Source organism: Podarcis bocagei (genome assembly GCF_964188305.1).
Source record: "Podarcis bocagei genome assembly, chromosome: 2".
NCBI classification, from domain to species: Eukaryota; Metazoa; Chordata; class Lepidosauria; order Squamata; family Lacertidae; genus Podarcis; species Podarcis bocagei.
In genome coordinates, this window is record NC_138126.1 from 68977720 (window position 1) to 68991097 (window position 13378).

The 13378-nt window shown below is 45.9% G+C and overlaps 1 protein-coding gene across 6 annotated transcripts in view; it reads left to right on the forward strand.

Annotated features, from left to right (window-relative positions):
• The window catches only part of TNIP1 (TNFAIP3 interacting protein 1), a 55351-nt gene that overhangs the window by 25028 nt on the left and 16945 nt on the right, over positions 1-13378 (forward strand). For 4 of the 6 annotated variants that reach the window (XM_081180752.1, XM_081180751.1, XM_081180753.1 and 1 more), the window contains 4 exons: positions 1103-1225; positions 3388-3476; positions 5213-5284; positions 12351-12557. In XM_081180752.1, coding sequence (XP_081036878.1) covers positions 1103-1225; positions 3388-3476; positions 5213-5284; positions 12351-12557 — 491 coding nt within the window. The remainder of the gene's footprint in view (positions 1-1102; positions 1226-3387; positions 3477-5212; positions 5285-12350; positions 12558-13378) is intronic. The other 2 variants (XM_081180754.1, XM_081180756.1) reach the window with 1 other exon arrangement.

A 13378-nucleotide genomic window follows, 5' to 3' on the forward strand; every position in this document is an offset into this window, starting at 1 on the left:
AAAACCTCTGTGGCACCATAAAGGCATAGTTGTAGCAGCACGTGAGCTTCCACTGGGGATAGCCTACTAGTTTCACTGGTGGTGAGCATTAAAGGCCATGTCTGTGATTTGGACTTGCTGCCCCTTGTGTGCTAAAGTCTTTCTGGGGGTGCTCTCTGTGTTACTGCTGTTGCTCAAAAGGCCTTTGCCTCGTGTCTGCACGTTGTTCAAGAGACGTCCCAGGTGATGACTTACCGGCATTGCTCACACGTGGGCTGTGTGTGGGATATGGACCTTTTAAAATATTGTGACAGCCAGTGGAAGATCTTAAGGGTTTTCAGTAACGCTGAACATCGTAAGTGTGAAAATTGTACACAGGTCCCGGATGTATGTAGTAGCATCACATGAAGAATCTTTTACTGAACATAATCGTTTTCAGAGGCTGAGAAACAGTCCTGAATAGGTCAATGGGTTCCAACTCATCAGCGTTTCATTCCACAGATGCACCTCTCTGTAGATAGGGTTTTGAATTGGAGGTATATATTAGGAATTTCTTTACTTCTATTAAAGTTTTTAGTTTTTTTAAAGGGGTAGTTCATATTACCTAGCCTAAAGGAGAATTTTTTGTGCCTCCAAAAGCTTTCACCAATGCATATTAAACACCCATTGCTCTTTATTTCAAAGCCTTTTAAAATGAGATCTTGATAGCGATACATTTCTTAGCAAGCCCCAAATACTGGCATAAAATTTGAGCTTTGCACATGTGTGGCTGAGGTGCTCGCCAATAAGTAGACAAGGCAAAACATTGCAGTTCAGCTGACTACTTTTTCCTACAGTTGGGAATATATCCATGCTTGTGCCTGCTCCCTAATCTATGCAAAAATTTATGTGGCTGCTATATACATCATTCACAGTTCCATCCCCTGCCCCCCATGGCACAGAGATCTTCTCTGTGTAGTAAAAGTACTGTGTATAAAGCAGTCATTTGAACTGAAATGCAGTGGAGTTAGGCTAGAATTGCTAGAGTTTGGCTAGTTCTGATAACTATGCTGAACGTGCTGCTGTAAAGAAAGAACCTGCAAATACAAAGGAGTGTTAAATCGTGCCCTTGTTGTTTTGCCAGGGGATCTATTGGAAGAGTCTCAGTTAGAAGCCTCCAGGCTGCGTCAGAAAGTGGAGGACCTAGTGAAGGACAACGAAATGCTAAGGTCCACCTCCTCTATTGACAAGCTTGCGGAAATGGCAGGTATGAGCATCAAAGGACCAACTGTTTAGCATGTCCCAGTAACTCGTTCTTTGGCAGACCTAGATTTTCACTGCGTGTGTGTGTGTTGCATTTAAGTGAATTACAAGTTGGAAGGAAGAGTAATAAGCCTCCAGTGCTGCTGTCGGCTGTCTTGCGTTAAGTGTAAAAATCCCTTTCAAAAAATATACATGCTGATATCACTGGGCCATCTATGCAGCCAACCTGCGTCTTCAGGTCTGCAGCCTGAATCTGTGTCACTTCAGTTCCTAGGGGTGTTCAGCTCGTGCAACAGACTTCACAGTAGAACTTGCACCTCTCCTCTCCCCTGCAGCCCCCGTGCACATTCAAAATCTTCTGCAGCGGGTTGTGGAACCCTCCAGAGCAGATTCTGTGGATGCTTGGCGAGAGGAGAGGAAGGGGAGGTTCCATTGTGTGGGTAGAACTCCATTTGCATGGTTTTAGCTACAGCCCAGCCTCCTTGGATTGAATCAGTCCTGTCTTGTTGCATGCTACTTTCTGGGCAGGTTGTGCATATGCAAAAATAAATCAAACAGCCTTTAGACGGTGGAACTTGAGGGAAGTTTTGGCCGTGCTTTTTGCTCATGTTCACTGCTGCTCCCCTCCCTGAGAAAAACATGAAATCAAATGACCAGTAACCAAAGGTTTTGAATACATTTTTGCTTCTGCAGCAAAACTCTTCCTTCCACACCCCTGCCCTGAAACACTTTATTCTTCTTTGAAGGTTGTGTGGTTTAGGGGGCAGCTCACTCCCTACACTTTTGCACGCAGAAGGTCCCAGGAATAATCCTTTCCATCTTCAGGCAGGTGATGGGGCAGGACCTCATTCTGTCTGAGACCCTGGAGAAGTGCTGCCAGTCAGAATAGACAGTAGAGGGCTAGGTAGACACATATGCCTTGGTTTGAGCCAGCTTCCTAGACACCCCCCTGTCCCGGTGTGTTTTCTTTTTGGGTCTCAAAAAATCATGATTGCTTCCAGGTGACTGATTTTATCGAGCATTCATTCCTGTTTGTTGGTAGGGAGATCCATCTTCTGGGGGAGAGTGGGTTTGTTGTGCAAAACCTCCCCTCCAACTGTAATTGCACAACCTGGGTTTACTGGTCTGCGATTGAGTCCCACCTGATACTAGCAAAGTCCGGGTGTAAATATGTGCATGCCACACACATTGCACACATATCCCCAATTCAGGGCGAGGTCAGCTGACTTGGGTGGTAGAATTTTTCATACCAAAGAGCAGCCAATGGTCAATTACTTGATTTATTTGTTTAGACCACTATTGGGGGTGCTACTTAGAGGGAGCTTACTGGTCTTGGACTTAGTGGGAGTCTTGCAGTGTACCTGGGATCACACATTTGATAGATCTGAGTGTGAAAGCCCTGAGAGCAGCTTCCTTTAACCTTAGAAAAGGTGACTGTCTTTCTGATATGCACCATATCATTCTAATATGGCACATTCTCACCTTCATCAACCTGTTGCTGCCTGGAGCTAATGAAGCTTGTAGTCCAAAACATCTGCAGTGTGCCAGGTTGGCAAAGGCTGATGCAGTGCACTTTTAAAAAAGGTGACTGTTCTGTTCTCCCACCTACCACCCCTCTTGAGAACTAGATGGGCTTCAAATGGAAAAGCTGAGGGGTGATTTTTGATCTTTCAGTATTACCGTATGCTGAGCCCAGGAGGAAAGAGGGAAATTCCAGCTGACACTCATCAAAGGCCATTTATACACATTTGCATCGCACACCAAACATTGCCGCCTCTATGCCCCCAGAGACCAGCTACTGGTTCTTGCACGGGGAAGGTGGGGCTTGACGTGGGGGGAGTGTGCGTGTAATTTATACATGGGGACTTAAAACAAGATGGAAAAGGGCAAGTACTGTTCCTTGTAGACTCTCTGGTGTGTGTTTTAAAATTTGTCATAAAATGGATTTGTTTTAGGCAGGTAATAGCTGCTACCAGCCCTCCTGCTCTTGAACCTGTTTCCTGTTAATGCAGAATGGGAGATCTCTATCCTGCCTAGCAACCTGTTTTCTCCTTTCCCCAACTTTCCCTTTTCTTCTTTGTACTTTTGCTGCTGTTGTTTCTGTTGGCAGAGTTGGATCTCTGAGGTGAGAAATGTTCACGTGCTTCTTTTCTCTTTTCCCCCCAGGAGGAATCCCAGATCTTTGCTCTTCCTCAGAGGTTCCAGGTGAAGATCAGAAGGAGATGGAAAAACCCACACAGAAGCCACCCAGCAGTGTAAGAAATCAGACTTTAAATAGCCAAGGCTAAATAATAATAATAATAAATAATAATAATAATAATAATAATAATAATAATAATAATAATAATGATTAAAGCTGCAAGCCCTGCTAGACAGACACAGGAGTAAGTCCCAATGAATTCAGCGGCAAGTATTTCCGAGTATGTATAGAACTAGGCTGCGAGAATGGTAAACACATTGTAAATGCAGTGAGGGTAATGATATCAGAATGACTTTTTCTTCCAGTCAACTACTCAGGTTTGAGGACTCTGGCATTTTTAGTCTGTCCATGTAACTGGAAGGAGGTTTCTGAACTAGAAGAATGCTGCATAGCACTTTTAATGAGCCACATGCTCTACAGTAAAGTTGATCATCCCAACTACTTTGGGAGGTGCTTTCTATTTTGAAGAACTGGAGCTGAAAGAGCACTCTTCTTTTAAACCGCCCTGTGATAGTCATTGAGGTCCAAGGCTGGTGCTTTTATTCCTGACCCAAGATACAACTATTTAAGTATTGTGAGGCTGCGGGGAGAGTCCATTCCATGGTTCAGTGTCTGATCCCAAACTGCCTGGCTTTGTTGAGTGCCACTTAACTACAAAGAGATGTCTCTTAGATTGTTTCTGAGAGGTAGCTGCCTTATGCCGTTGGCATATCTTATTCACCATGGCCTACACTGATGCCAGCAGCTCTCCAGGGCTTCAGGAAACAACTTTTCTGAGCCCTTCCTGCAGACACCAGGGATTGAACCTGGGATCTTTTGCATGTGAGGCAAATCCTCTGCTGCCAAGCTCCAGCCCTTCACATAAAACTGTTGTAGTTTTGAAGACTGTATTATTTGAGAAAACATGTAGCCCTGTTTCATTCTGTATCACGGACAGTTACAGATTGCTGTAGTTTCTAATAGTTATTAGGTAGATTTTGATCTCGCTACGCCTCCAGTTTGGTGTGTAAGATGCTATCTTCCTTTCCCACATGACCTTTTTAGATCAAAGAAATAAGCAACATTTGGAAACAGCTCCATCCAGTGAAAGATGCAGTCCCACTCCCCTCTGACTTTGAATGCATTGCCTCTTGCTAACGGAATTGGAGCCCACAGAGGGTCCCTGAGAAACATTAGAGAGTTATTGGTGCACTCAGAGAAGCACAGAGATTTGCAGAACCACAAACAAAATAAAAAAGCAAACAAAACTGCAAAGGAGCCCAGCAAAGACTAGATTGACCTCCAGGAGCTCAGGAAAGTTGAGGATTAGGTGGGAAAGACTTAACAGAAAAGCAAAGACCTGCTTGAACCCTTGACAGCCTATATTATCATGGAGGAAGGCATAATTGGAACAGTGTATATAAAGGTATATTCAACCTTACCAGACCCAGGACCCACTTTTGACCCAAACATGCATTTGGGGACCCATTTCTTAATCTTTTATTGCATATTTGCATAGTGGTGGTGCTTCCTGTTGCGACTTATCTTGGATCAGGCAGCAACCCACCTTTTGAATATCAGTATGCTGGGAGGTGAGGATTTATGGCAATATTTTGTTGCAGGTTTTTTGCTTTTTTATCCTGTTTCTAAGTAAGCAGGACACCATATATTTGTTTGTTTGTTTTTTAAACACATTCAGTAGACAGCGGGGAAACCCAAATTACTCATTTAATCCCTACTCTGTTTTTTTCCTGTAAGGGGCCCATTGGAATTTGGGGTATATAACTCTACATTCATTCATTTTCTCTACAGGGATCTTCATCTGAGTTTGAAATCGTTGGAGCTGAAGAGAAAAGGTCTTCCCAAGGAAGCACCGGGAAATCGGTATGTTAATCCAAACAGCTTGTTTAGATTGAGACGCAAAAGGGGGGGGGGGATGTTTTATGGGTCGTGTCGTCTTGGAAGTTCCTTTGTTACCTTTTTGTGTGTGCGTTTAGTTCTGATGTATTTTTTTCATACAATCTCCTTGTGCGGTTTGATAGCTCAGAGACAGGGAAATATAGAGGTCTCCAGAAGATGAAAGCTAAACTAGTCAGCAGGTTTTATTGAGCAGTTGAACTATTTTATATTGCATTTCACAGAGTAATTTAAGCAAAAGAAAAGAAACAACAAAGGTATCTGCCTTGAGCTACTCGCAGTCTTCTTTTTTTCACATGGAGAAAACATCAGGAGAAAGAAAGAGATGTGCTGAGGAAGAAACGACAAGGGGTGCTCAGTCACTGGAATATTTCCCCTCCCCATGTCGTGGTCTTGAACTGGAAGCAGCAATGAGTTGCTGTAATCTGTAGCCACGGATCTTGTGGCGCAAAAGGGGTGCTCAGTCCTTTGCTGTGGACCTTTCCTTTCACAAAACCCTCAGTTTCCTTATGCCCCAGTATGATTATATCCATACCCCTCTTTTTTCCTCCTTCATAGAGCTAAAATCAGCTGGGAAGTTATTGATGCTGGGGAAATTGGTACTGGAAAGAAAGAGAGAGTTGCTCCCTCTTTGTAGAACTTTCTGCTCCAGGTTGCTGCTTCTGCAACCAAGTGCAGTATGTGTAAAAAAGGTAAAGGGACCCCGGACCATTAGGTCCAGTCGTGGCCGACTCTGGGGTTGCGGTGCTCATCTCGCTTTATTGGCCAAGGGAGCCAGCATACAGCTTCCGGGTCATGTGGCCAGCATGACTAAGCCACTTCTGGCGAACCAGAGCAGCACACAGAAACGCCGTTTACCTTCCCACCGGAGCAGTACCTATTTATCTACTTGCACTTTGACGTGCTTTCGAACTGCTAGGTTGGCAGGAGCAGGGACCGAGCAACGGGAGCTCACCCCATTGTGGGGATGCAAACCACTGACCTTCTGACTGGGAAGTGCTAGGCTCTGTGGCTTAACCCACAGCGCCACCCGCATCCCGCAGTCTGTGTAGTTTGCCCCTAAATAGGTGATTGTTTCAGGACCTGACTTGGGCCACCAGCTGAGTTTCCTTGCACTGGTGCGCTGCCACTCACAGAGGCTGTAACCGCACAAACTAGGCACGTGCCGCAGTTTTTTCATTTGGCCTCTTTCCCAGAACAAGCTGATGGGAACTCTCCTACTGAGAAGTGAGAAGCGTAATCTGAAAGTGCTGCTGTCAAGAGGCTTCTCTCTCTCCCCCCCCCCCCCTTTCTTGCTCACATATGCAAAGCTGTGTGGTGGCCAGCTACTTCCTTCTCCTCAGTGAGATGTGCATGCTCACAGGCTTGGGCAGCCAGCCAACAGGATGGCAGAGAACTCCGCTTATATCCAGACAGCACTTCTCAGGAAAGGGGCTGGGAAAAAACCCAAGTGATGAAATGAAACTGACTGGAGCAATCTAGCGAATCCTTCTAGATCACGTGAACCAGTGTAATGTCGGCAGTGGTTTTAGTACCTGCTTTAAATAGCACCCCTGCCTCTCTGAAAGTTTTACAATCTTTTAATGCAGTGAATGAGAGCTCTCACTTCACCTTCATAAGCGAGGAGCTCTGGAGATCTGACAGATATCTCTGGATTTGGCTATCTGTTCGCTTCTCAAGCCTATCTTCTTAAATAGGAATGCTCTCCCGAGGGAAGTTCGCCTGGTGCCTTTATTATACACCTTTAGGCGCCAGGCGAAAACGTTCCTTTTTAACCAGACTTTGGTTGATTCGATTGACATCCTATGCCCTTTTAAAATGGGGTTGGGGGTTGGGGTGGTGGGTTTTTTTTATCTTGATTATATATATTGTGGTTTTATATTTTGGTTATGTTCTGTGAACCACTCTAAGACCTCCAGGTATAGGGCGGTATATAAATTCAATAAATAAATAAATCGATACATGAAAATATTCTGTTAAAACATTAGCCCGCAAACAATTTGCCTTGTTCATTTGTGGTGGTGAGTTGTCCCCATCCTGTCACATCAACCCAGCTTGAAATTGGATCTGGTCAGTGGCAGAACAAGGTATACATTGCTGTCCAAACCAGTGCTAACCATGAGGGAGAAAAGAGACTCTTCCTCCAGAGAAATACTTTTAAATAGCTGTTTCTTAGCAAGAATCAGACCCTCTTTCCCTAGCCAGTTACTTCTGTTCCCGAGCCAAGTGCCTCCTCCTCGATCTTGCCCATGACTTTCCTAGGGCTATTACGCAGAGCGAAGGGGGAATCCTAACTCAATTATTTTAAAGCTGTCACAGAACAAGTCCCTTCGTGTGTTGCTCTTGAGCCAGCATGGGCGAGGCACAAGAAACAGAAGGTTAAAAGAAACAACTCTTACATAAAAAGTATGTCCTTAAAAAAAAAAAAAAGATTTGGAGAAGGTGTGGAACAGGCCCAGCACCAGTGCTTGAGGAACTAGGTGGGGCAAACAGCCATGCATATTTAAGGCACACACAATGGGGGTTGTTGTTGTAATGTCAACAGCTTGGCTTGCTGTTAGTTGCCTGTAGTAACTGCTTCCCAGGGTTTGCAGTAAGTTAAAGAGCCTTTCCCCCAGATAAGTTGGCATCGTGTCAGCCAATGTGGCTCCTGCCACATCTCCAGGCTGGTGTGGTTAGGCGGCTGTGAGCGGCTCTCTTTCAAGAGGCAGCCATGCTTGGCTGCTGGCAGAAACAGCAGCTGGTGAACTCTGGTACATCACAAAGCTTTATGAATTCTTCTGACAACCGGTAAAAGTTGTGATGCCCCAAAAGGTGCACCGTCTGCCTTAGGCTCGCAGTTCTGTGCCACTTGTGATGTTATTACATTGGATCTATAATGTTTAATCTGAGCATAAATTGTGTTATGAATGTCCATTGGACGTTCTCAGGATCTGAATGTCCCAAGGTAAAAGGTATCCCAGGTTTTGTGAGCGGGAAGCACAAGCAGAAACCAGTGCATACAACCGGAAGAGCTGTGACTGCAAAAATGGCACCAAGCTTGTCGTGCAATATGGTATTACTGAAATGAATTCATGGGGAGGTGTAGAAGCAATTGATGGGAAGTATAGAAACTTTAGAGAACTTAAGGGGAAAGCGTCTAGACCTTGAGCAGTCTGGGAGATTGATTCACAAGCAGTTTCTACTACAGTCCAACCTCGGTTCCCGAATGGCTCCGTTTTTTAACATTTCGGCTCCCGAACACCGAAAACCCAGAAGTAAATGCTCCGGTTTTCGACACGGCTTTTGCTTGAGAGCAGGAAGCTCTTGCAGCCAATCGGAAGCTGCATCTCGGTTGTCGAACGTTTCGGAAGTCAAACGGGCTTCTGGAACGGATTATGTTCAACAACCAAGGTTTGACAGTACTGCTACTGCTCCCAAATGAGACTGAAGCTTTAATATTAACTAGGATACTACAAGTAGCATCTGAAACATTTTCCTAGATATTTGGGATAGCTGTTGCCATCAGAGTAAGATAGTGCAAGGTCTTTTGCTTCTTGAAAAAGGCTTTTGCCAGTTCACCCAATGGGCAGGGACGACTGGCCGTGGTGTAGTCAGAGAGCCGTAGTCCAGCAACACCTGCAGGGCTCTGGTTTTCCCCATCCCTGCTTTGGGAGACTGGTTGGAACCTGCCCAGAGTACAGTTGTCTTCCTTGGTGTAACTTCTATTGAACTAGAAACAGATGAGGCAATAAAGATCTGGCACCAAAGACACACTATGATTCCTGTGTGTATTTCCCTTATGAGTCAGCAGCAACAGAGATGGACAAAGTCTCTTGCAAGACTGGGGTTTTTCATTTTGTGGACCAAGTTCATAGGGGCATGTTCACGGAGAGGCGGAGAGGATGAGTCAGCTCATGAGTCCTGGGTGAAAGCTGCTCTTTCCCTGCCTTTTACCTTCAAGGATTCCTTTCTGATGGGCTGCCTGCAAGGTGACTCTTTGAGCTGGCATGCAGCCTGATCTGGCCATGCTTGCTACATCTACGCAGGGTGACATCCCTTTCCTGACCTGGATTGCTTGGCTGTGAATGGTGGCTTTCGTCTCCGAGGCAACCGAGTAACTAATCAGCCATAACAACCCAGACCAGGTTAGTGCTCCACTATGCCCGGCTCAACCACGTCAGGGAGGAGGGTGTGGCTCAGCAGCTGCCTGTCAAGGGCAGTTGTGCCATAAACCCAGGACCTCGTATAAAGCGGGTGCATTTCAGTTGTAGAGCTTCTGACAGAGGGACGCATGTGCCGCCAGCACTTTGGAATTGAAACCAATTGGAACTGAACAGCAAGAGGTAGGAGTGAGAGAGGTGGGGAAAGGGGGGCGAAGTTAAGGTGGAAGTGGTGGTCCAAGTTGCAGGAGTGTTTTTCTTCATTAAAGGTAAAGGGACCCCTGACCATTAGGTCCAGTTGTAGCCAACTCTGGGGTTGCGGCGCTCATCTTGCTTTATTGGCTGAGGGAGCCGGCATACAGCTTCCGGGTCCTGTGGCCAGCATGACTAAGCCACTTCTGGCGAACCAGAGCAGTGCACGGAAACGCCGTTTACCTTCCTATTTATCTACTTTCACTTTGACATGCTTTCGAACTGCTAGGTTGGCAGGAGAAGAGACCGAGCAACGGGAGCTCACCCCGTCGCAGGGATTCGAACCGCCGACCTTCTGATCAGCAAGTCCTAGGCTCTGTGGTGCCACCCGCGTCCCTCTTTTTCTTCATTAGCAGTGTGGAAATTACAGAGAATGGAATGAATAGAATCCTTATTCAGAGGCACTTGCTAGAGAGTAAAGAGTTGTGCTCAGCTTTTTGTTGTTATTCATTGGTTGTCAGGTTTTTGCCTGCGCTTCTGGAAGGGCCAGAGCATCTGCTTTGCATGCAGAAGGTTCAACCCCTGGCATCTCTGGGTAGGACTGGAAGAGAACCCTGCCTAAAATCCTCAGTCGGTCTGTGAGGGCAATGCTCAAGTAAAGGGACCAATGATTTGACTTGGTATAAGGCAGGTCTGATGAGTTGGTTCCTAGGAGTGTCTCTGTTTCCAGTCTCCTTGTGGGAGACAGAACATTTCTGAATGCCAGTTGCTGGAATCCTTAAGAGGGGAGAGTACTCTTTTGCTCAGGCTTCCCACGGGCACCTGGTTGGCTACTGTGAGAGCAGGACGCTGGACTAGATGGGCCATTGGCTTGATTCAGCCTCTTCTTATGTAAGCTACCACACTGTCTTCCCAGGAAGCCACATGCCATAATTCCAAGTATACAGACCAAAGACATGCTGCCTTGCTCAGTGGTGAAGGAAAGACACCAAGTACACCATCAGAGACACTTTATTTATCATTCATTCATTCGTCCTTCGTATATTTAGTATGGAAAATGAGCTCTGAAACTGAGTGCTGGGGAGCCCAGCCACAAATCAAGCTCAGAAGATATGCCAGAGTCTCCTGTCCTTAAAGTGCATGGTAGGGCGGGGGGTAGACTTCTGCTGCAGAGTTCAAGCACCCCTGGAGTTCTCCTACATTACATGCTGGCTGTTTTCTGTGTTGAAGTGTCAAAGGAATTTTTCAGCGCTCCCAAAACGGCTGTCAGGAACTTGGTCCAAATTGGTTTAAAGTCCTTTAGAAGTTCAATTAGTTGCAACTGGAAAAAACTGAGAGGGGATTATTTTTAGGCACTACTTTTAGGTGGCATTAGAAGCTTGGAAGCAAACTAGTTCTGGCAATCCCTTTTTTTTTTTTTACTGGCAAGGTCACCTTAAAATATTTAGCAGTCTGAGGTGAAGGGAAAATGGCACATACACAACTGGACTAGCAGTTGAATTTTTCTTCAGTGCCAGCAATGAGGGGGTGTCCTACTCTGCGCCTAAGGGTAGCAGGCAATAAACTGTTAAGTGAGACACACAGCTCTGTCCTTCAAAGAGAAGAACAGCCAGGGGGGGTCATCCACTTCTGTTCTTAGCATCTGCCGCCTGAGGCAGTAATCTTACTTTGCCTTAATAGGAGGGCGGGCTCCATTTGCTGCTTCCAGCTAAGGTGCCTTCAGGTGGAATTTTCAGCAATAATAGAGACAGGGCAAAGGTGAAAGGGGCATGGGTAATGCAATGAGTTCTTCTGGAAGTGCAGAATACCACAGACAAGGGCAAGTGCCTGAAAGACACTGAATCTCTCTAGAATCATCTCTCATGCAGGGCCTCAAGGACTAAACACTGGCCTTGGTGTTTTAGCCCAACTTATGTTCCTTTTGAGGAACCGGAGTTGGACGTTAAATTATGCTTAGAGTGCTGTTGAACATTTAGACCATAAAATGAGAGCAGTTTTGTACTGTTCACACTCCTGGTCAACCCACCTTAAAAAAAGAGAGGGGAATTTATTATTATTTTGTAAGTGGAAGAGCTGCATACAACGGCAACCCAAAAGACCAAGGGATTGGAGAAGCTGAAGTGTTTGGGGAAGGGCTGTGGCTCAGTGGCAAAGCATTTGGCTTCCATCCAAAAAGTCCCAGGTTCATTCCTGGCATCTTCCAAGTAGGGTTGACAGAGACTCCTGCCTGAACTCATGGAGAGCCACAGCCAGGGGGCTGACTTGGTATAAGGCAGCTTTCTATGTTTTTTGTTTTAGGAAAAAAAAACACCACTCAAGGTTGCCAGGGCAGTTGAGTGGGACTGTGAGGAGGGGAAGTCTCCTCTTCCCTCCCATGCCATCTTGTCCACCCCCCACTCTGCCATTGAAGCATAGGGGCAGCTTCAGGGTGAGATTTTCAGAGGGAAAATACCTTATCCAGGAGAAGCAAACCGTGCCAACCCCAACACGGGGACTCTATTCAGCCTGCTTACTTTGTAGCTGGTATTTCTTTAAATAAGTCCAGAGTAACTCATCTGGAGACAAAAGTGTTGCCAACTCTAGGCCTCGGATGAAGGAAGGAAAAGATGGCAAGCTGCTTCTCTAAGCCTGCCTAAACTTAGCCCTTATTTGCCCTCCTCCCAGATTACAATGTTTCTGCGCCTCCGTGTCTTTTGCAGGACATTGAGCCACTTCAGAACGAGGACGGCAACCTGATGCTGCACCTCCAGCGCTTGGAGAACACGCTGAGTCTCTTTGCTGAGGAGTCGGACAAAACGCAGCTCTTTGCCCACCTGGGGCGCATGGCTCTGGAGTTCAACCGGCTGGCCTCCAAGGTGCACAAGAACGAGCAGAGAACATCCATCCTTCAGGTTCGAAGGCTGCTGGTAGATGTGCATAGTTCATTTTGCTTTTCGGTTTTCATGAACAACTGTCTTGGCTTCCTCTCTTCTCTCCCCCCACCCCACCCCAGATCCCAATGAGTGGCCAAAACACATGCGCCTGGCCTTTCTCCCGTGTAAACATTACACTTCCATGTGCCCCATCACTACCTAAATGCACTTACTGTGGCAGGGGGCAGGAATGTGATGCACCTACCCACAACACTTTCCTCCCCCAAAAATAATTTTTATTTCTGACAGTACGAGCTGTTTGACTCCCTTGGAAGATGGTGAACTGTCCTTCATTGGAGGTTTTAAAGCAGAGGTTGAATGGCATCTCTCAGGGATTCTTTAGCTATCATTCCGCAATTGCAGGGAGTCCCTTCCAACTCTACAATTCTGTGATTCTATTCCATACAATGTACTGCTCCTGGAGCAATACAAGGCACCAGAGATGCCCACGCCTGCCACCCATTACACCCATCCATTACAACAAAAGTGCAACTCAGTACAAGTAAGCTCAACATACATTTCAGAATAATAATAATAATAATAATAATAATAATAATAATAATTTTATTATTTATACCCTGCCCGTCTGGCTGGGTTTCCCCAGCAGATAAAAGCAAAACAGGAGATCAGGATACAAGTAAGCAGAAGAAAGAACTTAAGATCAGCTATTGCACCAACCAAGAAATATTACAAGCCACATAGCTGTTTTGGCCCTGTCATTTTGTCACATTTTAATTTCTCCTTCCAGGGCTATTTCTTTGCCTTCCTTTTCACTCACTCCCCCCTTTAAAAACAACAACAACATGTGGCCAGCA